Below are 25,948 nucleotides of genomic sequence, written 5' to 3' on the forward strand. Positions count from 1 at the left end.
GCAAAATATAACTATAGTTGCTTTTCCTTCTTAGTCCCTCTGTCATACATGTTTCCTAACATGTCTCAGTATTGACCTCTGTGGATCAGGTCTCATGACCTCTGATCCTACCCAATGTTTCAGGTAAAGGTTATGTATTTGCTTTGTATAATGCCAAAATAAGTGTTAAAATGACTACAAGTGGTTCCTGATAGAAGCACATTGATAACTGCATGATTTTAATTAATTTGAGGTTTATTTTAAAATATATATTATTTGTTACTTTAAATATACACAGTAGATCACTATTGCAAAACAAGGCATCTGTATGTACAGCTTAGTTGGCTTTTCTGGCCAAATTTGGGGCACAAGGCTGTCACAGTTTATTATTTGATATAACTGTAGAACCGTGAGTAAAGAGGGAACATGTGTCTCCCTCTTTCTGTTTCTCATTTTCACAATAGCAGAATAACTACCTATCAGCAGACGTGGCTATATCCTCATGCCATACAATTAAATAAGTTTTTATTGTATTGAGATTCTATTTAGTATAAACAACAAATGTGAATAATTGAAGATCTTGGTGAGGTCTTCATATTGATTGTATTGCCAGTGGTTTGTTTGTGCTGAGCATTTGGGATTCACTAGAAATATGTTGTAAATACGTTGTGCTTTTATGCTGCTCACATTTAAACATGGCATATTGTTAGGATGAAGCTTGAATTATTGAAGAATCAGAACAACTAATCCTCGATAAAATCAGAATGCTTTAAAAAGTTTAAGCGAATCCTTTGTCCTTCACATTATATGACCTGAAAATAAAAGTATACAAAAGGATTTAATAAAACATAGGCTGTCCTGTGTGAGAGCTCTCTCAAGGCTTTTCATGGAGTAAATGGCTACCATTAATAGAGGTAATGTACTTCATTTGCTTTCTGAAGAAGCTACTTTGATATTAAGAGAAATTCCTGAGCTAGAATTCAAATTTAAACCCTTGCAAGGTATTTCATCTTGCACCCTGACAGACCAGCAGCTTTTTTGATTCTGAGGTCAGCTGTGTCCTGAGCATCAAACTGGCTTTAGTAATTTCAGAATTATTTCTCAATTTTTATTTTCTTTTTTTTTTCCTTGTGTAGCTTCAGCAATGATTTTGAGCTGTTATGTGCTGGGGTTACAGAGTAAGCGATGACGGCTCTGTTCAGTTTCCCATTAAAAAAAAAGTCCTACATATATTAATATGTTTTTCTCACTAGTTCCACATTTTAAGTGGATTTGGTTTTTTATTGTGAATGTGAAACCGTACATGGTTTCTTTATTATAACACAGCTGTAGCTGACTTCCTAGAGTACTGAGTTCTCTGAGCAGTTTCCCAAGGGAATAGTAGTACATGGGTGCTTTGAGGGTGAAGAGATCCCCACACACCCACGTTCTTAATAATGTTTCAGTGGAAGTGTCTGTGTAAAGAAGGTACTATATATGCGTGTGTGTATGTGTCTCATGTTTAAAAGTACGTTATGCTTGTGTGTTACATTATGTGTTTTGATGTAGTTTTGATAAATACTGTCTGTTTGCAAAGTAAAGCTATCATTTGAAGGTAGTGGGTCCTGATTTAGTGTTCGCTGAGGTCAGCAGAGACCTTCCACTTCATTTTGAAAGGATTTGGTTGTGGTGTACAAAGAGGGAAAGTTGATCCACAAGGCTGTTGAGCTTTGCTTGGGATTCAAAGAATAGAAACTGCATGCTGGAATGTGGTACTTGCCTTTAGACACCTGGAGGAGATGATGACCCAGTGGAACTAGAAACAAATGCGCTCTTCCCGTTTTTGCAATTTCAATTTCCATGTTGTATGAGAAAATTGTAGCCCATTAAACTCATTGCTTCATCTGCAAGCCTCCTTTCCTCTCCTTGCTTTAAAATACTACAAAACAAAACAAAACACAAAAGATATCTATTTGCCTCCTGGGGTTCTCAAGCACTTACATGTGCAATTTTTACATGGTATGTTTCTTTTAAATTTTACTCTCTGGCAGCCCAGGTGGTGGGAAGTGTAAGCTGCGGGCATTAAAGAAACTGGTGCAGTGTAAATGCATGTACACATCTATACCTTCCCTGAGATCAGGCTCGACTGAACCAAAAAAACCTTCACCAAAGCCATCCTCTTTGGTGTTGACAAGTAAAGGTATGAGCACTAAAGATAAATGTCACCTCTTCTCCCCTTGCTTTTGGCACCAAGAAATGCCATTGTCTTAATGTATAAAATTCTTATGTTTGGCATGGCACATGGATTTCATTTTGAGGTAGGAGTATGGCTACTCTGTTGTATGCATACCTTGATTTTCTTTGTTGGTAGGTATAAAACAGGGATTGGAATTTCATCAGGTACCATAACCCCCTGGGTTTGTGTAATTATACTTGCTGTATGCAAAAGACTGGCAGGTAAATGCATTAAGTGTTCATACTGGACACTTAGGTATACATACTGTTTCTTAGGTAAAAACAAAACCTTTTTGACTCCCAGTTTTCAAGGTCAAGTAATATGCAAGAAAACTTTCTTCTAATTGATGAGTGAGGGATTATATGCTGACTTGCCTGTTGGTTGGTGTTTATGAGTTACTTAGCTGACAGTAGGTTTGCTCCAATATTGCCCATTCTGTGCTACTGCACAAATAATAGTAGTATTTCCAGTTCCAATCCAAATTATGGTGATTACTGAACTGCTGAACTTACTGAACTCTTCCAATTTCCCAGTCTTTTCCCTGGAAGGCTCTTTTTTGCTGCCATAGGTCTCCACATGCTTCCCTACAGTCTTGCTCCTCTCCAGTAGGGTTCTTCCAGAGTTTGCTGGATTAGCAGGATAATTTGCTTTCCTGGTGTGTTTTGCTTGTCTGTAGAGACAGGCTGCTCAAAAGAAGAGAGACCTAACGTGGTGCATCAACTAGTAACTATCATTAGTTCTGAGTTTGAACCTCCCGGTGCTGAACTGCACGGTATTCAAGAATAGTAAGATTGATGTGTCTGTTGCTAGTTTAACATGCCAGCGTAGCCTGCTTCCACACTGAGTTGTAGCATTATTATCCTTCAGTGACAGATATGTGCAGTGATGGTGATCTTTGACCTGCATAAAATAAGTCAAAGGAACAAAGCAAAACTTCAAAGAACGCAAGTGCGCCCAACACTTTCAAGCTTATGAGAACAATATACTGTTAGCGTGAGTATTGTGGAGATTTAATCGTTTCATCTGTACCTTGGCATGTTTTTTTAATTAGAAATCAGACAATCCTTTTAATTTTAGAGCTAGAATTTCTTTCTCCCCCCCTTTTTTTTTTTTTCCTCAGGAATCAATCCTATGCTTTGATTTTCTTTTAACATTTTGCATATCACATACTCTGAGTTATCATAAAAATGTATGTTGCATATGCAACTAGTAAAGAGCACTTACGGTCCTGTTTTTGACAGAATGAGTTGTTTAAGCCAGCTGCAGTAAAATTTTCGTGATTCAGACTAATGATCAGGAGAGTGATTGCAAATTCTAGAACTTTCTGATGTAGGGAGCCAGCAAACAGCTATAAAGCTCAGAACAAATGCTTCCTAGAATGTACCTTGTTCATTTATTTCATACCGTAAGGGTAGTTTTGTTTTAATTATTTATGATAATAAACTTCTGCGTAAAGGCATTCTGCTCTATTTTGTAATGATAATGAAACTTGAGTGATGCAGGGTCTCTCCGCAGCATCCTGGTATTAAACATGTCTTGAAAACAGAATGAGGAGTTGGTCATGTGCTCTTTTAGGAGTCTTTTGCTATTTAAGTAGGGGTTGAAAGCTTGTTTTCTTCTTCTCTACTGCCTTTCCCTTCCCCTCAAGATAAAACAGAGGCCTAATGCTGTTTCATGTATCAGAAATCCACACTGTTATAGAGAAGCTCTTAATTAAGGCTCAGGATCCTGCACTTTTTAATGTATGAGAGCTTGTGGAAAGCATCTTAAAGAACCTTTCCAAACATTCTCTGCAAGCTTATATGGTGCATCACAAATTTTGCCCGCTGTCTGCCTTTATTATCATGCTAAGGGGTGTGTGTGTGTCCTGGAGTACAATTAAAAAGGCCTTTGCGAGTCACCTGTACAGTCTTTATGTGCAAATTGTGGCAGACGCAACTCAGAGGCTCTTCAGTAGTTCATTCATGGTGGCATTTTTTTTTTTTTTCTCCCACTGGTGATCTATTAAAGTAAAAGCTATTGAAGCAAAAGGCATTTCCTGGGGAATTAATGATCAGATAGGAGGAGTTGGTAACCTAAAGTACAAGTGAGGGCCATCTATCCCAGCCCATCATTAGTCTCCAGAACATGCCCTGTACTGAGGGCACTGATTTACTGGTTTACTTATTTTTTTTAAGTAAAAAGGATAAAGAGCAGTACCAATTTGCTGTCTGCGTTTTTAACAGTTCTCAAATACCGTGCTTGTATTTCATCTGTTTTAACCTGGTAGATTGATAGGATGCCATACTGCGCAGTGCTTAAGAACTTGATAAATAATAATGTAGGGAGCATTTATCAAGAATTAATGCCTCTCAACTAGCCAGTTAGAGTACTCTAACATTTGTTAGTGTTTTATTAATTTGATAATTATTAGCCTCCTGAGTGCTAAAATTGAAGTCTTACTTTGCTGCTGGTGGTATTACAACTAGAAAGAGACACACTAGAGTATTAATGGTGACATTCAATTTAGGTTTTAGCCTTTACAACAGGATGCATGGGAAGTATATATTCTGCTAGGTAGTGCAAATAGAGATGCTGTAATAGTAGCTCCTTACCATTAAATAGGGAGGCTAATGGAGTTGTAGATAACAGGACTAAGACATGGGCAATGGGAAGTGGTTCCATTCCCACAGCTGCCAGTGGTTCATCCTGTGGCCATGAGCAAATGCCTTCATCTTTCTGTGCCTCAGTTTCTCAATTGGGAATGTATGTTGCTAGTGGCAGTTACCTTCTTAGCTATTGTTTGCATGAAGTTCTGAGTTAATGTGTCAGGAAAAGCCTTTGTTTCCCATTGTTGTTACCAAATTTGTAAATATTAATGGCAAAAAATTGAGCAATTTATCTGATGAATTGCAAATTCTCTTCATTTGGTGTGATAGGCATTTCCGTCTTCTCCTTTTGCCTGATGATTTCTGTCAGCATTATGAGATAGAGGCCTGTAAAATGTTAAGTCTTCTAGATCAGATCTGGCTACAAAAATCCTATTTATACTAATGCTCTGATGTGATTGTGCTGTAATCCAGTGAATTAAGAGAATCATTTTTTAAAAGTGAGCAAGCTATATTCTGTTCAGGGAAAGAGCCAGAATCTGTGCAGAACTGAGGAATGTAGTTGGAACAGTTTCCTCAGGAGGATTCATCCATGATGAGTTGAACTGGCAGAAACCTTTGAGATCAGTAAGTATTGATATGTCTGCTCTCCATAAGGGCAAGCTGACGTATGGAAGGACCAAGGCTATTTCTGTTCAGATAGAGAAACACTAATGCAGAGGAGAAAAGAAACTAAGGAGTCATATAAGTAGATGCTTTTGTATTCATAGAGAATATGACTCCTGATACTAATTTGATACAATACCAGTTAAAAGAACATAAAGCTGTAGTTCTGTCTTCTGACAGAACTTAATGTGTTTAATAACCGGCCTGCAATGGTGAAGAGATCCATGAGGCCGTGGCGAGATGACCCTCTTGAGCAGAAATCATTAATTAAAATGTTTAAATCATCAAAATAAGTTAAGGTAGATGTGAAATGTGGCTCTACATGTGCAGTCATGGGGCTTGTAGCTAATGATGTGCAGATTGCTGTAGAGGCTGTTGGCACAAGGCACCATGCGCTCCTGTCTGACGCACTGAAAACCACATTTGTGCTGGCCACAGAGATGAGCTACCTTAGAGTAACAGTTGACCCTGTCTGCAGGAACTTTTTACTGGGTGTTTATGTTGATTTTGAGCTTGGTTAATTTTGCTCCTTCCATCAGCTCTTTTAGGGTGTGCTGTATGATGTGGGGATTGTGGCTCAGGAGGCCAGGCTAAATCTGTCAAGACACTTGGTTTTGTCTCTCAGGCTTGTCTTAACCATAGGTGGGTGTTTTGTGGCTATAAAATCGTCTCTGTAGGATTGTTTGCTTGAACAGATGTTACATTGGCTTTAGAGCTGTAATTATTCTTTATTTATGTCTGGTTGCTTGAAACTGGCATTTAAAGAATGACAGGTTCTTGGTAGTACAGAAATGTGGGGGGTTTTGAATTACATACAGTATGCTAATGTGAGGACAATAATCTACACTGTAAAATCAGAGAATCCTTCCTAGACTCACAGTGATATACACTTTTTCAGGCTTTCAGTGTAGGGATGTAAGACTTTCAAGTGGAAAATTGTTAATTTACTATAATGAATTGAAATGGGAAAAAACAAATATTTAGTTAATTGCCTCATAAATCTGTCTGTTACTATCAGAGGAATTAAATTGATAAACAGTTCTTTAAAATTAATTTCCACATGGCAATGTGCCGATTTTATTTTATTCAAACCCCATTAGGTATTTGTATGAAAGAAAACATAAATTTATATTTCTGTCACATTAAAGAGAGAGTGTGACAAAGCACACATTTCCTACCGTGGGTACTGAGGTTTTAATACATTTGGCATAATGAGGAGAGCTCAATGTTAGTTATTTTCAAAGGCAATACCAGCTGAAAAGTGGAAGTACATCATACTGTCATGATTGCGTCATGTTGCTTCACTGTCAATACAGCTTAACTCAGAGTCCTTTTGCTGTTGGGGTTAGAGGACTGCGGACATGATGCTTGAAGGTCACATGCGGTTTTGGGCTGTTGCCAGTGCTGGAAGTACTTCAAGGGGAGGGGAAGGTAGGTTCTCTCAGGGAAACTAGGAAGCTTGTTCCTGGTCAGTGCCAGAATGGGAGTTCCTGGTGAGAGGAGGTCAGTATTCTAATGCTACTGGGCCTGTATTGCCTCCGCAGCTGCAGCTCTTCTCAGTTTTGAGCCTGCTGCAGTATCACTTGTTATGAAAGGAGATGGGAAGCTGAGTGCTCTGGTACTTTAATCACCTAATGACATTATGCCCTGTGCAGTATCAGTTTGTCAAAGTAAGTGGGGCACTACACAAAATTAAATCATTCGATACACTCCATCTTTCCAACAAATGTAATAGGAACAGCCTTGCTGACCTCTCCCAGTGACATTCAGCAGGAGTGTCTCGCGGGTGTATGACCCAATGTTCTGGAAACGCACATAAAGATAATTCCTTCTTGCTGTATAGTATTGTTAGATAGTCTTAAATTTCAACTTGATGGTTGTCATCTCAGAGTTTAGTGGTAGATGAATGGTTGCAAGTTACACCTGGTCTTATGGTGAAGTTTAATGTCTGAGAGTCAGGCTCCTCGGTTTTCTTCCCACAGCCATGTTTTGCTTCTTGAATGACCGTCATCGACTCACTTAAACTTTCATTCCCCCAGTTGTTTTTCTTGACAGCAGTTGCTCCTTCCACCAGTGTAATCAGACATGACTTGCTCTGATCTGTAATGAGCTTTGAGATCCCCAAAGAAGCCAGCTAGAGGGACAAAATATCAGTGATAACAGTGACCTGCAAGACTTCAGAAAAAGGAGGCTGCAAACATGTTTTCATTTAGCTTTAATAATACTTTAATAATCAAAAGAAGAAATGTAATGTTTAATATTTAAACAACATTGCATTCACTTTCTTCTCATGTTAAGTGAGTATTAAAGCAGGATGGAAACTAGTTTACATATTTTTACAGTAGACTATTTTATTATTAAATACTGAAATGTGCTGGAGTGAGCCAGCCTCCAGTGAATATGAGTCAACTTACATTGCATTTTAATATTTGCATGTTGCATAGTATGATATTTCTATTAGACAAATGGCTGATGGTAGGGAATGTAAAAAGGATGCACTTTTGTTAAGTGACACATTGTGTTCATGTTATGAAAATAAGTGATACTAATTTGCTGATTGAAGCAGAAGGGACAGAAATACAAAGTATTTAGAGTATAAATAACTGTTATTCAGGATGCAGTAATCCACATGTCTGGTCTTGAAAATGCATGGAACACTGCTGTGGGATGTGCACCTGAGATTTTCCAAACACTGAAGAGCACAGGAGCTCCCTGCCTGTTTGCCTGTTGTAAGTGCAGGTACCCCCCGAAGTGCATGTGAATTCTGTTCTCACATATTCAGTAAAATACAAACAATATTGTTAAATCAATGAGATTTTCAGACTATGTGAGTGATAAACCTAATTTGAGGTAAGGTGGTAATTTTCAGATGAGTTGTGAAACTCCTTGCCAGAGAGTATTCTGTTTGAGATCATTCTTTGGAGAAAAGGCTTCTAGAGATAGTAAATACAAAGACATCAGGTCCTTTGTACTTAACACGTAGCTTCATATGCCAAGAATTTCTCAAGGCAATGTCAGTATTTTGGGGAGTGCTTTGCTCTGTTCTTGGGGGATTAACTGGGCATTTGTGGTTGGCTGTTGTCAGAGGCGGGAGGGTTAAACACAGCTTTGGTCTTACTTTCTTCTGGGAATTTGCCCTTAAATGACTGTGTTTTCTTCATTGTGATATTTCTGTCATTCATGAAGTCAGTTATACATGCGAGATTTCAAACATTCAAAACATGATTGAGGAAACAGATACAATTTCTGTTTGGCACTGGAAACTGCAGTACTGGGATAATCATTTGCATCACACCCACCTTAAAAATTCAAGTCATTTCAGACATGAGATTGTAGTTTTGGCCAGTCTGAATAAGACTCTGTTATGATTTGCTTTGTCTGAAGAAGTGAAATATTTTTTTTTAAAAGCTCATTTTTAGCTTTCAAATCCCAGGGCATGTTTCAGACTTGTGGCAGTAACACCTACGTGCCATATCCCTAATAGCACAGCACTCCCATGTTGAGTTAAATTTAAGAGCGGTGGTGTTTCAGGAAGCGTGGTACATTCACTTTACTTTCTCTCAGTGACAAGGTCTGGGATCTGCTGCCTGGGGGGTGTGCATGTGCCAGTACTTACTGTGGGATAGAGGCAGATTTCATTGGTCCCCAGTCAGTTGGTTGAGATGTTCTATGTACAGTCTCTAACATCACTTAAGAAAATTGTGCTTTAGCTGAAAGTGATAATGGCCTGTGGGGTAGATTGGGAAGCTTATTTGTATCTCATTTAATTTTTTTTTTTTTTTTTTTTTTTTTAATGAGGACAATCCTAAATTTCATTTTATTTGTATTTGACAACCCAGGACATCTATGCAGTCAGTATCTGCTTGTATCAGTTGTAAATAATGACCATAGAAGCTATGTGTCTCTGACATGCTGGTTTGTACTTAAGACTTTTTAAACTCTTGGTAGTGGATAAAAAATTTCTGTTGACAGGAGGAATATGACAGAAAAGCTTGTTTGTACCAACAAGTTGCTGCTGCTTAGAGCTGGCTGTGTTACGAGACCTGGCTTTTTTGTCATTATTAAATGACTAGGTCCCATCCAACCCTCATTGAATTCACTGGGAAAATTGCCAGTAGCATCAGCTGAAGATGAACTATGCCCTTAGAGAGGATGTAAGCCTCAGCAATGCTGATGAACTTTGTGCTGCTTTGGTTAAATAATTTTGTCACACTTTACACTCTTGTTTATAAACGAGGAATAAATATTATATGTTTGCTAGAGACATGAGCAGTATTTGTTATAGATTATCTTCCTCACTTAGAAGCCAATGATTATGATAATCCGTTGACCTGCTGACTCTGAATCTAGCTAGAAAAAATAAGTACAAAATATTATTTTTCTTTCCTGAAGTTGTGTAACAAACACCTTGTTGCTGTGAGGCTTTTTACAGTCTAGTGGAAGAAAGCTTAAAATCTGGAGTTTGAAACATTCTAGGTTCTTTCCAAGCTGATGACCATTAACTCTCATGAACTCTACAAACTCATTGCATTGCCTGCAATTTGGCAGTACCCAAGATGGGTAATATATGTTGCAACAGCACGGAAAAGAGGATGTGTGTTTGCTTGAATCTGAAATGAGAATAGCTTGCATTTATTTGATTATCTCTCTCCTTTCTAGTAGATATTACTACAGTAAATGGAAGCAATTATATAGGGTTTCAAGTGAAAGAAGAGTAATTTATTTAGAAGATAATTTGTCTAGTCAAACAGTGTCCTAAATAATAATCAGTTAAATTATATTAGGCTTATGGTACTATTTTTCTGTGCATTTGGATCTTTGGATCAGTCTGTATGTGTGCACTGCCCTCAGAGACCTGTGTGCACTTCCCCTTCAGTCTAAAATTGATGAATGAAATAGTCATCCTGCTCAACTCCTAATTTTCCTGTTGGTGGTATTCTTCAGCACACGTTAAGTTTAAGAACATGTGGTTAAAGAGCTGCACAGCATGTGAAAATGCTCCAGGGAGTAGAGGTGCCTGTTAGTAAATGAATGCATTTATTAGAGCTGTAGGAATAACACGGAAGCACTTCTGTGATAAAATACTCAAGTAGTTGAGACTGCTGATTCATCTGTTTCCAGAAGGTTGTGTTAATCAAGGATTGTTTCGTAATGGTTTTTGAAAAGGCTAGATTTATTTCTGTTAGCTATGTTGCTTATCATTGCCAGTATTTCAAGAAAATACAGATGTGTGGACTCCATTTTTAAGGGAGCATCTTACAGGTTCCCAGGAAAGTTTTGAGTAGCAATAGTAAAGAAATTTTGAACTTATAAGAATGAAAAAGGTAAAAATGAAAGTAGAGTTTCAAGAAGCTGAAAACTCAAATGGTTTTCAGCTCAGATTTAAGAATTCAATCTGTACACATTGAGTGAGAATAATTATTTTGTGTTTGCATACAGTAAAATATATTTTCATCTTTGAAGATGGTACGTTTATACAAAGAACCTTGAACATTTTCAAGATTTTTTTCATAATTTAAGGTATCCAGATAAAGGAACTGTGACAAGCATTGTCAGATCTGTAATTGCATCGCTTAGTGTTATGCCTTGGGAGTGATATACATACAAATACACACTTTGTAGCAATACTATGCTATGTTTGCTGTCGATGTGTATAAAGAATAATGCACAGCATGCAAGTAAACAAAACTGTGTCATCTGTAACACTAACATAGAATGCTGGTGCTGATGGGCAGGTGGAGTATGATGGCAACTAGGAAGCTAATAGGAAGCTATGCAGCAAAGTACATTGGAATTATAGTAGCAGTGAATTTTGAAGAAATTTCAAGTTCCAGGTGATCAACAAAATTTTAAAACAAAAAAAATTAAACAGAAGGAACTGTCATATCCTGTTAAACTCGTAAGGGCAATGAAATTTAGAGTTCAGATTGAACCTCATTCCCTGTTCAACCCACTTGTAGTAATCAGTGTCCCCTCACAGTCACAGCACATTACCTATCTAATAAAGCTTCCTAATCCAGCTCCTGTGTCCTAAATGTAGTTCATTAGATGCCAAAAATGCTCATAAATTTCACATTCGTCAAAGTTTGTTCCAGTTTATCAGTGGTTTACTGTTAAGTTATAACTAGATTCCAGGTGTCTGGGAAGTTGATATCAATGCCATAATGTGCATTCATTTATTAAAAGAAAAAAAAATTACAACAGAAATAACCTCCTGAAGTTATCTTAACTGGTTCTTTTATTTATGCATCAAATGTTTACTCTTAGAAATGCTGCATTTTGGAAAGCTAATTTATGTGACTGATGTTCTAATGGCTGTGTGTCTTTTAATGTCCTTTTGAAGGTGTGGTTATAACCGCTTTACTTCTTAGTTTTCTTCCTTCCCTCTCTCCCTCCTTCCTCCACTTTTGCTTTTGTTTTTGATACTGCAAATCTGAACTGACAAGAAGACTGCAATAGGACTCCAAAACATACCTTGAACACACCTTGTTAACCAAATTACAATTGCCGATGTCGTTTACACGTGTTGCCTTTCAAAGGATGAACATATTCATTTAATTTGCTTTTTAAATATCCATAGCAGTGTCCCCAAGCATTTTAATAAAGCAGAAACAGTTAATTATTGCCAAATTAACGATATCCAAATATAGTGGTCTGCAGCTTGCATTTAAATATATCTGACAGCACTTCTCTCTTGAAAAGAAAATTGTATAAATTGCTAGTTATTATAATTTTGAATAAGTAAGTCTTATCTTGCCTCTGTTTCTCTCTTTCCTTCGCACCCCTCTGCCATACTGTTCAGCAGCCATACTTGCAGTGGGACCATTCCTATTACAGAGTGATTGAGTTCTGATTTACACATCAATTACCGAACTTCATGGAGATTTTCATGCTCCCCTAGCTGATATCAATGAAGCATAACTGCGTAACCGCTTTATTTCATCCCAGTTTTTGATAACTCAGACTGATAACTAATCATATTGAAAGACAATGTGCTATGATACAGGAAACAATAAATGCTTGCCTTTGAAACCGCATCTATTCTTTATATCCTTACTATTCAGGAGCTTATCTCTGTAATCCATTCCTCCAGAATCGTTCCTTCCAAATTCACATTTAAGGAAAGGTTTGGAGTTGCATAATACCAAAAAGAGGAGAAAATTGAGTGAAAATAACATTTTCTAGGTACTGGGAGGGGGGAATAAAAAGAATGAAGAATATGACAAATATGAGCCAAACCCTTAGCCTTCTAGCTTAAATTTCCATAAATTGCCCAAGGGTCTCTTGGGTGTTATTTTGTTCGGAGGCTTTAATCTTCTGTATTCTCTATCAAATATGCTACAGGAATGGCATTGTTTTTAATGCAAATTGTTAAGAGATTTAGCTCATGTGGATAGATAACCAGTGACCATTTCAAGTGCTTCTCTACAGAACTGTTGAACATCAATGACAGAATATTCTATATTTTAAAATAAATCATTTATCTTTAAGTGCGGTGATGGATATGTTCTGTGCTAGGTGCTTCCAGTAACTGTTCATGCTACGAAGAAGAACACAACATTAAAGTAAATGTTAAATAGGAAGGACAATGAGGAGCTGTAAAGCTGTCCTATTATGGCTTGATTGGTCTCTGTCAGGTACTAAAATTACTAGGACAAAGATGTAGGTTCAGTGCTGATAAACAGCGAAAGAGGAGTTTTACTATTTTAAGTGGGATACTGCTTAGGGTGTTATCATTAAGTGAAACAGAGACTTCAGATGGGCAGGGAACATCAACAACATTAAGTTGGTCATATTTATGCTTATAGGTCAGGTTTTGAAATTCTCCTCTTTACTGAATGCATTTTAAGATCCGCAGTGGAATTTAAGACCTAAGGCTTTTTTGTTTGTCTTGTTTTGTTATCATTTGCAATAAATGTATTGAAACACCATAGTGCATAGTGGGAGAATCTGAATGTACCAAGGAAGCCTGTTCTCCTTCCCTTACACAGTATTGTTATACTCTGCTTTTACATGAAATCAGTGGAGGTATGATGAGATAAATCTGGAGTTATATAGAGGTGAATTCCTGATGTAATATATTTGCTAGAAGGAGTCTTTTACCTAGTTCAATTATCAGGTGAAGTGCCTTTTGCCTTATGGTTTTACTGGCATTGAGAAAGAATTGCCCTAATGTGGAAAAGCAAGCGTATTTTAATGTTATTTTAAGTGTGGGAATATTCTCATGGACCTGAGTTGAATTTCTCATGTTAGTAAAAAATGTTCATGAGTGGTTTCTGATTTGGGATGTTTAATGCCTTGTGCAGGCACGAGTGAGTTCTCGAGGAAGCCTTGTTTCCGAATTGACTTCTCCAACTTCCCAAGTGCTTGTGGCAGAGCAATGATTCCATCCCAAAGTCAGAGCTAGGAAGAAATAACCTTGGGAGAGACTTATTTTATATCCAGTGTCTTAGTTTAGAAGCTTGTGTTTATTTCTTGTTTCCGCAAATTGCAAACATTTCAGTTTGAGAACTTCTTTCATCTTTTAGGCATATCCGATATTTTAAGGGGGGCAGAACTAGCACAGGGGGATCTTTGATTTGATCATAGTGTGCATTTTTATGAATTCAGACAAGTTACTGAGAACAGTTACTACTTTTTCCCTAACTTGTGGATAAATGCTGTTTTCCTTGAATGTTGTTCATTTGTCCCCATGGGTGTATTCTGTCACTACTATAAAGCCTCTCTACTCCAGCTTTTTTATTGATTCTTTTCCTATTGGGCTTTTGTTGTTTTGACTAAATCAACAGAGTGTTGTTCTGTTCTCATTCATGTTTCTTCTACAACATTAGGTGTTTGATAATTATTTTTTTTTTGTTTCCCACTTTTTCTTCGTATCACAGTGATTACCCCATCAAATTTGGTCCGATTTCTTTCTTCTACTCTTTCTCTTGTCTTTCAGGCTCTTGTCTTCCTTGCCTAGTCTTCTGTGCTTTGGGAGACTACTTCAGTGGCTTAGTTAGCACATCCTTGAAGATAAACCCCAAATACTAGGTTTCAGCCTTTAGCTGTTGGTCTTATTTCATCAGCTTTCCTTTAATTCTTCCTTCTAACGTCCTGCTCTGTTGTAGTCTGTCCTAAAAGGCTTTTTCTTTTCCCTCCAGATCTTTCGCACCACATCCTCTCACTTTCACCACTGATACTAACACTGCCTTTTCCAGTCCCCTGAATTTTATTGCTCTAGTTCTTCTTGTAGGCAGTGTGTGTCTGACTTCGTCCCTTGCTGCCAGATCCACATTTTTAGCTTCCAGTCCAAAACCTATGTACATGCCTGATTATCTTTCGCCTTGATAACTGCCTTCTCCTGCCTTAACCCCCTTCTCTCCTCTCAGCTACATTCTCTGCATTCAGTCTGGTCCAGATTGTCCCTGCAGCCATTGTGGCCCATGGTGAGGGTGAAAAGGTGAAACTCCATGGATCTCACTGATGATCTGCAGATTCACACAGGCTGAGCACCTGGCCTGTCACAGCACATCAGCTCACCCCTGTCTCTTAGGGTGTCCGTAGCTGAGAATGATGACAAATGGATGTCTGCTGGTCTGATCAGGGTGTTGGAACTAGATGATCTTAAGGTCCTTTCCAACCCTAACTATTCTACAGTTCTATGATTAAGTATCAGATGCTGTTATTCAAAATGCACTAGCAGCCTGCCCGGTGTTAAACATCCCAAACCTGTAATACAGTTATGGTTGCTATTCTTTCTGCCAAATCCAGCATGCTGGTAATTTGTAGATCAGTGGTCTCATGTGCTTCTGGAACATTCTTACTGCTCACCATTCCTGATCTTCTCATATTTTATACAGACTTCCCCATTCAAATTCAATTATTAATGTCATAAATGGTAACAAACCAATAAAGCTTATGTATTTAAAACTACATTGTCACGTAATAGCTGCCTTTTCTGGTACTGTATCATAGCCTGCAGCTGTTTACTTCTAAATCTCTATAAGAAATATTTGCAAAAGTCTGTATTTGTGATTTCCTGCTCTCCTGGCTTTAGAACAGTCATGAAGTATTTCTTATACTAATGAGACAGACTGAACTCTGGTGTTACTCCTGGTATCTGACTCTAGTTTTCACTGGCGCCTTCACCACTAATAACATATCTGTATTTCACAGAACATTAGTTAAACTAAATATTAAACATAAGTCCCAGAGATTGCATTGTGGTCATATTAAGAGTTTCTGGAGAGCATCCCATTAGGTTCTCAGTGCACTGCAGCCTTAAGATCTAATCAGCATCCCTCTTTGGATTACAAGGAATCCAAAGAAATTGTTATCCTAATCTGTGTATGATCTTATAATATTTGACTTTCCAAAGCCACAATCAGCACCCTGTCAAGCATTCCTATAGCAAAAGTACATGTGCAGAGAAATAAGCCAAGTAATTGACCTGACAGGATGAGCAAAGCACTTCCTTTTGAACCAATACTTTGGACACTTAAGGCTGCCATGTGACCGTGTGAGTGGAAAGTTCAAACTGAACCTTTATTTTTTTGTTTGTTCTCACAAAGAGAACAAGAGAGAGGTTTGAATTGATGCAGAGGTAGCAATTCACTTAGGGCTTTGCTTGTGCTGTAAAATGGATGCTCACAGTTTGGTGGTAGGTAAACAGCATTGGGGTCCATTGTGCTCACTTCTTGGGTGCGTGGAGTTAGATACCTTTCATAAACACATGCACTAATAGAGAAATACTTCACTTTGTGTTGGAAAACACTGTTTTTTCAACCTTCTGCTGTTAACTTTGTAAATAACGTCTTAACTTAATGTCCTTTAAAGTGGTTATGCCACTTTGAATTACTGTTATTTTCAACATTTTTTATTTGTGGTTTTGTAATGTGTCATAAAACATATCTCAATAGTCTTAGAGCCTTTGCTGCTTTTTCTCAGATGGGATATGGCAAAATGCCTCACTTGGTTCCCTAAATACTTTGCATGCTTGAGACCAGAGCCAGCTTTTAGATAAGAGTGCTAGAACCTCATGTGAAGGGTGAGACCTGTTCTGTGCCTGTAATCTATTATTCTGGGATCAGTGTGTTCAGTGGCCTGATCCTGGTTGATTTGAATGGGCCCACTATTTCACCCTGGAGCTCCGGGCCAAGGTTGCCATTTGAGAAGCTGTAAAACACAGCTCTAACTTTCATGAATAATTCTTTCTGAAGTGAATGCTGGCAGTGCCTGGGATAGGACTGCTCCCATAAGCGAAGATTATTTATGCAGGACATGAAATCCTGCTTACACTAGATCCACTCTGCTGGTGTTGAGACTAAGAGTCATGCAGTCAGTGGATCAAACTGCTCAAACGGATCCCTGGAAAGATCTCCCATGAGAGGGGTGAATACAGTGTTCCTGCTGCTCCTGAGCTGATTTATTCCAGGCCTAAAGCAGCATCCTATGCCAGAAAATGTGCGGGGAGAGTTGGAGTCAACCTTGTCCTCATCTTCGTGTACCAATTTGAGAAACAGTTTGTAGTCATTTATTCCCATACCTGTGGATTTAAATATTGATTTAGGACATGAAAGGCGGGGGGGGAGGCTTGTGCTCCCCTACACTTTTTAGTGAAGAGGTCACTTGTGGTTTGCAGTATTGTGTCAGCAAGTCTGCTGATGACATCAAGCTGTGTGGTTCAGTTGATACGCTGGAGGGAAGGAATGCCATCCAGAGGGACCTCGACACGCTTGTAAGATGGGCTGATGCCAACCTTATGAAGTTTAACCATGGCAAGTGCAAGGTCCTACACCTGGGTCGGAGCAATCCCAGGCACAGCTACAGGTTGGGCAGAGAAGAGATTCAGAGCAGCCCTGTGGAGAAGGACTTGGGGGTGCTGGTCGATGAGAGGATGAACATGAGCTGGCTTCAGTGTGCACTTGCAGCCCAGAAAACCAACCGTATCCTGGGCTGCATCAAAATGAGCGTGACCAGCAGGTCGAAGGAGGTGATCCTGCCCCTCTGCTCTCATGAGACCTCACTTGGAGTATTGTGTGCAGTTCTGGTGTCCTCAACATAAAAAGGACATGGAACTGTTGGAACAAGTCCAGAGGAGGGCCATGAGGATGATCAGGGGACTGGAGCACCTCCTGTATGAAGACAGGCTGAGAAAGTTGGGGCTGTTCAGCCTGGAGAAGAGAAGGCTGCATGGAGACCTCATAGCAGCCTTCCAGTATCTGAAGGGGGCCTACAAGGATGCTGGGCATGGACTATTCATCAGGGACTGTAGTGACAGGACAAGGGGTGACGGGTTCAAACTTAAACAGGGGAAGTTTAGATTGGATATAAGGAAGAAATTCTTTACTGAGAGGGTGGTGAGGCACTGGAATGGGTTGCCCAGGGAGGATGTGAATACTCCATCCCTGGCGGTGTTCAAGGCCAGGTTGAATGAGGCATGGTTTAGTGTGAGGTGTCCCTGCCCTTGGCAGGGGGGTTGGAAGTAGATGATCTTAAGGTCCTTTCCAACCCTAACTATTCTGTGATTCTGTGATTCTAATATGATCACATATAGTATAGTAAAATGACTGCTGCTTACAGAAATTTCCCTTCCAAGTTTGTCAGGAAACCAGCAAATAGTACTATAGCTTCTGCAGAAATACTGAGAATGATTATAAGAGTGTTCTGGAGGTTGGTGGTGAAGGAGTGATGTCACCATAAATAAATGAACTGTGGCATCTTTACAGCCTTCTAACTTGTGAAAGGAAAAGGTGGATGGAAATGATTCATTCATCTCAGCCTGTGTGTAGGTGGCTTTGCATTTGGTGTACAAGCCGTATTTAAGCCTTTTTCAATCCAAACCAAGTGATCTCGAATTGCTTAAACCAGTTATTAATTAATATTTTGTATTTAGTGATCTTATTGTGGCATTAGTGTGTTTTTTCTTTCCTTCCCTGTACAAAACCAAGTATATGAGTGTAAGGATGTGTGGAGTCATCAAGCAACAGACATACGCTTTCCTGTGCTCTCTGCGGGGCTTGGAGGTTCAAACACAACCTGCCTGAATCATAAGAACTTTAATTGAGTAGATAAAGAGGTCCTCATAATTATAAACTGCAGTAGGTATAACAAGAGGCTAAATACATAGCTGTGGTTTTAATTAGCTAGTGCTTCAAATTAGTAATTGTGGTTTCACTCAGAAATCAGTGACTTTATATACTGTTAAAGCCTCATCACTGTGCAGTTCATTCCTCATTATATCTCTCGGTGTGAAGCTTTCAATACAACATCATGCTGAGCTAAAAAGGCAAAAGTTGTAGATATTTGGTTATCTTCCAAGTGCAGTGGAGCTCTATGGAGATTTAATTCATTCTTGCCAGAGATGGGAGAATTAAGTGTTCTTTGTTACATATGTAATATGTATGTTTGTATGTTTGCATTTGTACATGGAGGGTGTGCATGGATGTGTGCACATATGTCTGGAATCTGCTTATAAGGAATAATGTTAGTGCATATACTCAACCTGCTATTCAAATTGTCGTCTGGAATTTGGTAGCTAATTAACTGACACAAAGCAGAGCCAAAAGCCTCATAACAAATCAAATCTGGGCTGAAAGCACAGAAGCGTCCCTTTATGCTTGTCGCATGAGAGGGTGTCAGTGCAAGTTGAAGCATGCATCTTTCACTTTCGTCTTTCCATTTTTCTCCCTCCTTTAGGGTTTTAATTATATCTTTTCCCTTAGAAGAGCAGGAGGTAGTTTGCAAAGCCAAGAGACCAAAGTACTTCTGTGCTATTCAGGGGAGAAGTGAATGTGGTCTCTCAGCTTGTCATTTAGGTCTGGCAGGTGCATAAAGTAAGCTGACATACAGATAAGTGCCATTTGCCATTGCTACTCTGAGGTGCTAGATCCTTTTTTGTTTGTTTGTTTGTAGAACTATCTAATACTGGAATCAACTACCCTGAAGCCTCTTCCGGGAGCCTGCTACAAAAACACTTTCTAAAACCCCCTTGACATCCACAGTGCAACCGTACATAAATTTTAACAAGTACAGGGGACAGAATTAGGTGGTCTAAATCACACAAGGCTGAACTGAAGCAGTGGGATGGATAGAGACAAGTGTTACACTGTTAAATGGATTTGAAGGTGTTGTGGTGCTTCCCTGACTTTGCTATCTCTGCAAAAACACATTCATTGTGGGCACAGGTCTGTGTTTGCATGTGTGTGGCGCATGTATTCTACAGACAGTTCATAGAAATACATCAGAATGTATTTTACTCTTCTGCATAGTGCTCCCTTAATTTGAAAAGAACATTCTTGTCTATTTTCATTTCAGCAGTGTACTGACTGTTCTACTGCCCAATTTCATGTATTATTATGATTGCAAATTTACATTTGGGTAAATTATTCAGTGGCTGTTTCTTTCTTTCAGAATTGTTCCCAGGAGTTGCATTGTTTCTGATGTTTTGCTGCTCTTACTGATAGTAATGAACATGTAACTAAATAATGGGGAAAATAATATGTCTTTTTTGTGTCTTTCTCTTTTTCAGTCACTATGAGCAAGACCGGAGTGCACTTAAGCGGAAAGAATGGGAGAGAAGGAACCAGGAGGTCCAACAAGATGAAGATCTCTTTGCTTCAGGTTTTAACCTCTTCGGGGAACCCTACAAGGTAAATTGCATTGTTGTGTTTTACATTTTCAGAATGCCTTTTACCTGAATGCATTTTACAAATACCAATAAAGCTTCTCTTCACCTGTAAGAAAAGAAAGTATCACATCTGCCTTGGTAGTTATACTTTTGAACACACTGTTTATCCAGATCAGCACATGGCGGCAAAGTAAACTGAATGCTCTGCCCAGCGTTTCATGCTAGCGTTTGCAGGATCAGAGTTTTTGTTAAGAGTACAGGTCAAGATTTCTTCCTGTAAACACACAGCAAAGTCCTGTGATAGAAGTGCATGCAGCTGATACGTCTACAATTGAGTTCATACTTGCAAAGTTAGCACTTGGTCCTTTTATTTTTAAGAAGAAAATATACCTGAGTTGTTAAAACCAATGTCCTCTTATAGATAACGAGCCTGTAAGCTTTCTTGTGCAATCATAACCATCCAAAGAAGTCTTTTGGGAGACTGTCTGAATCTTTGGGGAGCGTAACAAGGGTATGAAAGGGACTTATGACAAGACTTATTCTCTCAAAGGAGCTTTGCTGCCTGAGATTTTCATCACCAAGGGATGTCCCCCTTTATGATTTCTGCTGCTTTGATTTTCAGTAAGCCATTCCCTGAAGAATTCATCACAATGTAAATTTCCATATCTCTTTCTCCTCCCAATCAGTGACATCCATTGAAAGGCCACCACTTCATCTTTCCATTTTACATTGTTAGCAGCTGTAGGGAGGATGAGGGCTCTTTGAAAATTGCCCGAAAAGGAGGAGGAAAGACTAGAATTATTATCAAATGGTGCCTAATAATTATAGACTGGGAGAGTGTGATAGGATACACTTGACTCCTGGCTGTACTTTGGTTCAGGCTGACTAAGGAGCGACAGGCGTCATGTCCTTGGGGTGAACTTGGAACTGGAAAGCCCCTGGCTCACATACAGGGGAGTGGAGGTGTTTTAAAAAATGTTTCGAAAGGTGGTTTCAAAACTCAGAAATGCAAGATAACTGAAGTACCGAGCAAGATATCAGAGCTAAAGCAAAGACATCTATCTTGTCTATGCTGTTGACTAGCAGCCAACTACTTCACCCTATAAATACTACCATCAGCATGGGCCCAGTTTGAACTCTCCCTGAATTGCAGCTGGACTTCACATCAGGTAACTCTCCCCTTTGAGCAGGGATGTCTCAAGGTTTGAGATCCCGTACTTCAGACTAAGAGATCCTTCCTTACCCAAGGCAGAGAGATCTCTTACCTGCTAAAGCTCCTTTGTAAGTGATTGATAGCATGCTGAATTAATATGAAGCGTTACTAATCTGTGTAGCTAGTGTAAATATTGTATGGATAATTTCATTAGACATGAACTGTTGACCAAATTTTGGACTAGGTTTGGAACCAGCCACCCCTAGGCTCCAAAAGGAGTTTAGAAAGCAAGGGGATCCACTTTGAACCTCATGTAGGATCCTCCATACTCTTTGCATCTCTAGTCTCTGTGTGAATCATTTTAAGTCATTTTCCTTAAGTATGTTTCTTCCATGTAGTAATCAATATGGTAAACCTTGCTTTCAAACCTTGCTTCAAACTTACTGAACCTTGGCAAACCTCTAAATTATGTTGCATTCCATCAAACTTATTAAACTCTATCAAATTATTATTTTACCTCAATAAAACATATTGCTGCTTCTCTCTTTTGAGTGAGGTGCATTTCACTCATCCATGACAGACTTACTCAGCCAAATAAGGACTCTGCACTAGGACAGTTTGATTGTGGGTTCTTTTTGGTTTATTTTTATTAAAATCTAATCAATGCACTATTTCTGCACTGGACCACACTTTAGCACCTTTGTGGGAGTGACAACTTACTGTGAACTGATTTTGTTGAAACTTCCTGCAGGTCATGCAAACATTGTTGTTCATTTTAAGTGGTCAGTGCAAATCACTGCAAAATTTTGTGTCAGGAACTAAAAACTCCACACCGCTGTTCCCACCCCCAATAGGAATGGTAATACCTGATTTTGCATCTGTTAGTGTGTATGTGTTTGCACCGGGAATACACAGAGCACACATTTTGTCAAAAATGGAACAACTGAAAACAAAACAAAAAAAGATCATCCTGGTGATTTTCCTGAGCAGATTGGGTTTTTTTAATTGCTTTTCACCTGCTTGGCAGAGAAGTTTGTCAAATCTGTGGGATTGAGCAAAACATAATGTATTACTATCCTAAAAAAGCATTGTAATTATAAATTGCAAAAGATAAAAATTAGGAGGAAGTTGCATGTAAACCAGTTACATCTGTCTTAAATTTGCAAAACAAAGAGAACCAAAGACTGAATAGGGAAGCTGGGGCTTGCCTACATTTTACACTATGGGGGGAAAAAAAAAGGACCAAGTGATAGATTGATATTTCCTTGGTATCATAAGATGGTTAGGGTTGGAAAGGACCTTAAGATCATCTAGTTCCAATCGCCCTAGTGGGATGCCTCACACTAGACCATGTCACCCAAGCCTCTGTACAACCTGGCCTTTGAACACTGCCAGGGATGGAGCATTGCTAAGAACAAGCCACAGTGCAGATTCTTAGGAACTAGTGAAAACTGAATCTAACTCCTAGTGGATAATGTAGTGATTTGTGTTCTTAGGCGAGTGCAAAACTAAATTCTTGGGATTCTGTCCATGTTGATTCTGAAATAAAATGAAGAGGCCATGAGGCGAGATGTGCTGCACATTCAGTTTGAATTCCTCTTCTATTTGAGACAAACAGATGTTTCTGTGTGGATGAGGCTCAAGGCCTGGCTCACACAACAAGCTGACAAGGTATCCCATCTTGTCTCTTCTGGGTGCTCTCAGTGGGAACAGGAGGAGATGAAGCACTGCCTAGCAGTCAACTGTTGTGGCCTGTGGTGAGCACAAGGTTAACATCCTCAGCAGGGCTAGCTCAAGGGATGGCTGGTATGCCTCTCAAAAATCTGGGGCTGTGAAGTAAGATGGAGACTACAGCAACAAAGGGAAGGTTGGGAATATCAGGTCTCAGAAAATACCTCTTTTCCTTTCTTTTATTCCCAGACCTAGTGTCCTTCCTTGTTTCTCATTCCTTCCTCAGTGTGCTTCCACAGAAACCCAGAAATGACTATTAGGGTAGGGAATACCACAACTACTGTTTTGATGTTTTAAAGACTGAACAGCTAGCAGCTGTGTAAGATCGCTCTGAGGTTGGGGGCATTAAAAGCTGTCCATTTTCTCATGGAGTTTACTGCCATTGTGTATCATGAGATGTGTGGAGTATGCGCCTCCATCTGTCATCTCTTTGCCCTAGCTGTTGAAGCATCTTCCTTTCTATCCCTCTGTCAAATAAAACTTAGGTGGTTATTATGGTTTTGGACAAGTGCATGTTCCTACATCGATTCTTTGTAGTGTATGTATGTGTACACATACATGAAAAGAGATACTTATTCCTGTGGGTGTATAAAATACATTTGTACATGCTTATTAAAAGATGAAAGTGTTCTTTTCAAGCTCTGCTGTCTCATGTGGGGAAACAATGACAATGTTTTGACAACATGATGACATGCAGCATTATTTCAGGGAGGTTGGGCAGCAAGGGCTGTGTTGCCCTTTAGTGCAAGTGGGTTGCAGGTCTTGCCCTCGAACTCTGGTGCGACCTGCTAATGCTTGATTTTGCAGAAGTGATCAGAGAAGAGCTTGCAGTGACAACAAACATTCGAAAAAGCAATGTCAAAGTTTTCCTGAGACAAGCTGCAATTTTAGCACTGAGTTGTTGATACTGTTTAATGTTTTGAATTAGTAAAGGCTTTCAGAGATGAGTGTTTTAGAGAAAGCAGTAGGAGTGTTTTTTGTTGCCTTTAAAAGGAATCGCCTCAGAAGAGGTCAACTTGAGAAAGAGAACACAATGGGAAGCATTTCCATTGGGGAGCCTTTGATGAATGTTAAATCATTTATCTTTTTCAGGTAGAGCCCCTCAAAAAAAAAAAAACAAATCTCAAGCTTTTAACCCGTGGAGGTTAGTTTAACTATGAGGCATGAGAAAGTGAATGAATTGTGAAACCTCAAGTTTCATGCAAATTTTCACAAAACCCTTATAAATTGGGCCTACAAGTTTGAGTGCCTTAATTCTTTTCTTTGTTAACCTAGAATGCAATAGCTAGCCGGCAAATTGGTCTTCCAATAGGATTCTATTACAGATACTTGTAGAAAGCAATAGAACCAGAGGTAGGAAGGTGTACATTTCCTAAATTAACAAGAGCCTAGAATGAGGGGGAAGGCTCCTAGCCATGAGTCACAAACCAGGCATATAATTTATGCCTTGGAATTCTCAGAAAATGCTTAATTTCCTTAATGGTGGCGAAACTGTGATTCAACATGCTGTTCAGAAAACAAGATGTGCAGAGTTATACTTTAAGAAATAAGTCAATTATCCAGAATATGAAGGTAGAAATTGTCCCAAATCTGGAAGTAAAAAAGAGCAACCACAAATTACGACTGATGTTGTGTTTATCTTGCTGGTATCCCAGCTTGTCAAGGATACTCTGCTTCTCACGAGAACCCTGAATATGTTGAGTAAATAAAATAAAAACATCAGTGTTATGCTTTATAGCTTAAATGCAGGTAATACACTGCATTACACACCTGACCTTGTTCAGGTGGTATTACACAACTCTGGTCTTAGTTGTGCGTGTTGTAGTTTTATTTAAGCGTAAGCCAAATTACTGTTTACATTCACTATGTCTTTTTTGCTTTGCAGTCTAGTTCAAAGGCCATTGAAAAGAGCAATAATCCTCCCTTGACTTCAATAACTATTGGATAGGAGCTTTAGTGCACTTAAAGTATGCTAAGGATGTTTAAATTAATTTAATCTCTGTGCTTTTCAGGAAATATATTTTTTATTAATGCTCCCAGTAAATGACTACAAATAATAATACTTTATATTTATACAGTGGCTTTTATCTGCAGAATGTGAACATTCTGCAGAAAACAGAGTTAGTGTCAGGCAAAATTGTATTTATCATTGTGACATGTAAAAGAAAATAGGTGGAATCAGATACCTCCAAAACAGAAACGATTGAAAAGCTCTACATGCAGATTAAAATATTGATTCCTTCTGTGAGGATCTAGACAAGAGCCATTTAATGTGCTGTGATGTTGAAGTGTTCTAGTGATGATATGTTGTCAGTACTTTCTTTTTTTCCTTTTAATAAAAAACCCAAACTTTTGCTTTCTGGAAAGTAAGCTAAGTGCATCCTGGAAGTGTAGCTGAAGCAGAGGTGAAGGCTGGTGGTCAGGCTTTTTTCGATACTCATCTGTTTCCCCTGTGCTGTCCCATAAGGAGTTAAAGTGTTTGGGGAAGGAGGAACATAACAAGTATGTAAGTGTTTAGACTTTGCATCATAATTCCTGCTGGGCCCTTAAGCACAATGGAATCTCCTTGTTTTAAATTTGGGGGTTGAACAGAGAGAGCCTGGTTTTGGCTGCTGCCCAAACAGCTCATTGTGCAACTCAGTTGAAGGAGACTGCTCATATACAAAGAGCTTATTCTTAGCGTAGCTAGAATATAATTTTTGCCACTAAAATGACCAACCCAGGGACTTACTTAGTGAATAAAAGTGATTCGTGGTTCTCCACAACTGGGATTATTAACTGTGTCAGTTAGGAGCACTGGCAAAATGTATACAGATGAGAACAACACTGAACAGTTAATTTTTAAATCACTGCCTCAGTGCAGTGGTAATATATGTGACAATCCCTGAGAATGAGCAAAAGGAAATTTGCATTTATTATTTTATTTTTAAAACATTTTTTATGACCTGTGCAGTACTAAGGAAAAAAAAAATCTTTCTGCAATATTATTCTCATCTCCTGACTAG

At 38.8% G+C, this 25,948-nt stretch overlaps 1 protein-coding gene across 1 annotated transcript in view; it reads left to right on the forward strand.

The window, feature by feature from the left end:
* Nucleotides 1-25,948, forward strand: part of AFF2 (ALF transcription elongation factor 2) — a gene marked incomplete at both ends in the record, with an annotated part of 338,204 nt that overhangs the window by 67,587 nt on the left and 244,669 nt on the right. The window contains one exon of the mRNA XM_080624489.1: nt 19,961-20,081. Coding sequence (XP_080480615.1) covers nt 19,961-20,081 — 121 coding nt within the window. The remainder of the gene's footprint in view (nt 1-19,960; nt 20,082-25,948) is intronic.

The sequence above is a fragment of the Psittacula echo genome (assembly GCF_963264785.1).
Source record: "Psittacula echo genome assembly, chromosome: 8".
Classification (NCBI taxonomy): domain Eukaryota; kingdom Metazoa; phylum Chordata; class Aves; order Psittaciformes; family Psittacidae; genus Psittacula; species Psittacula echo.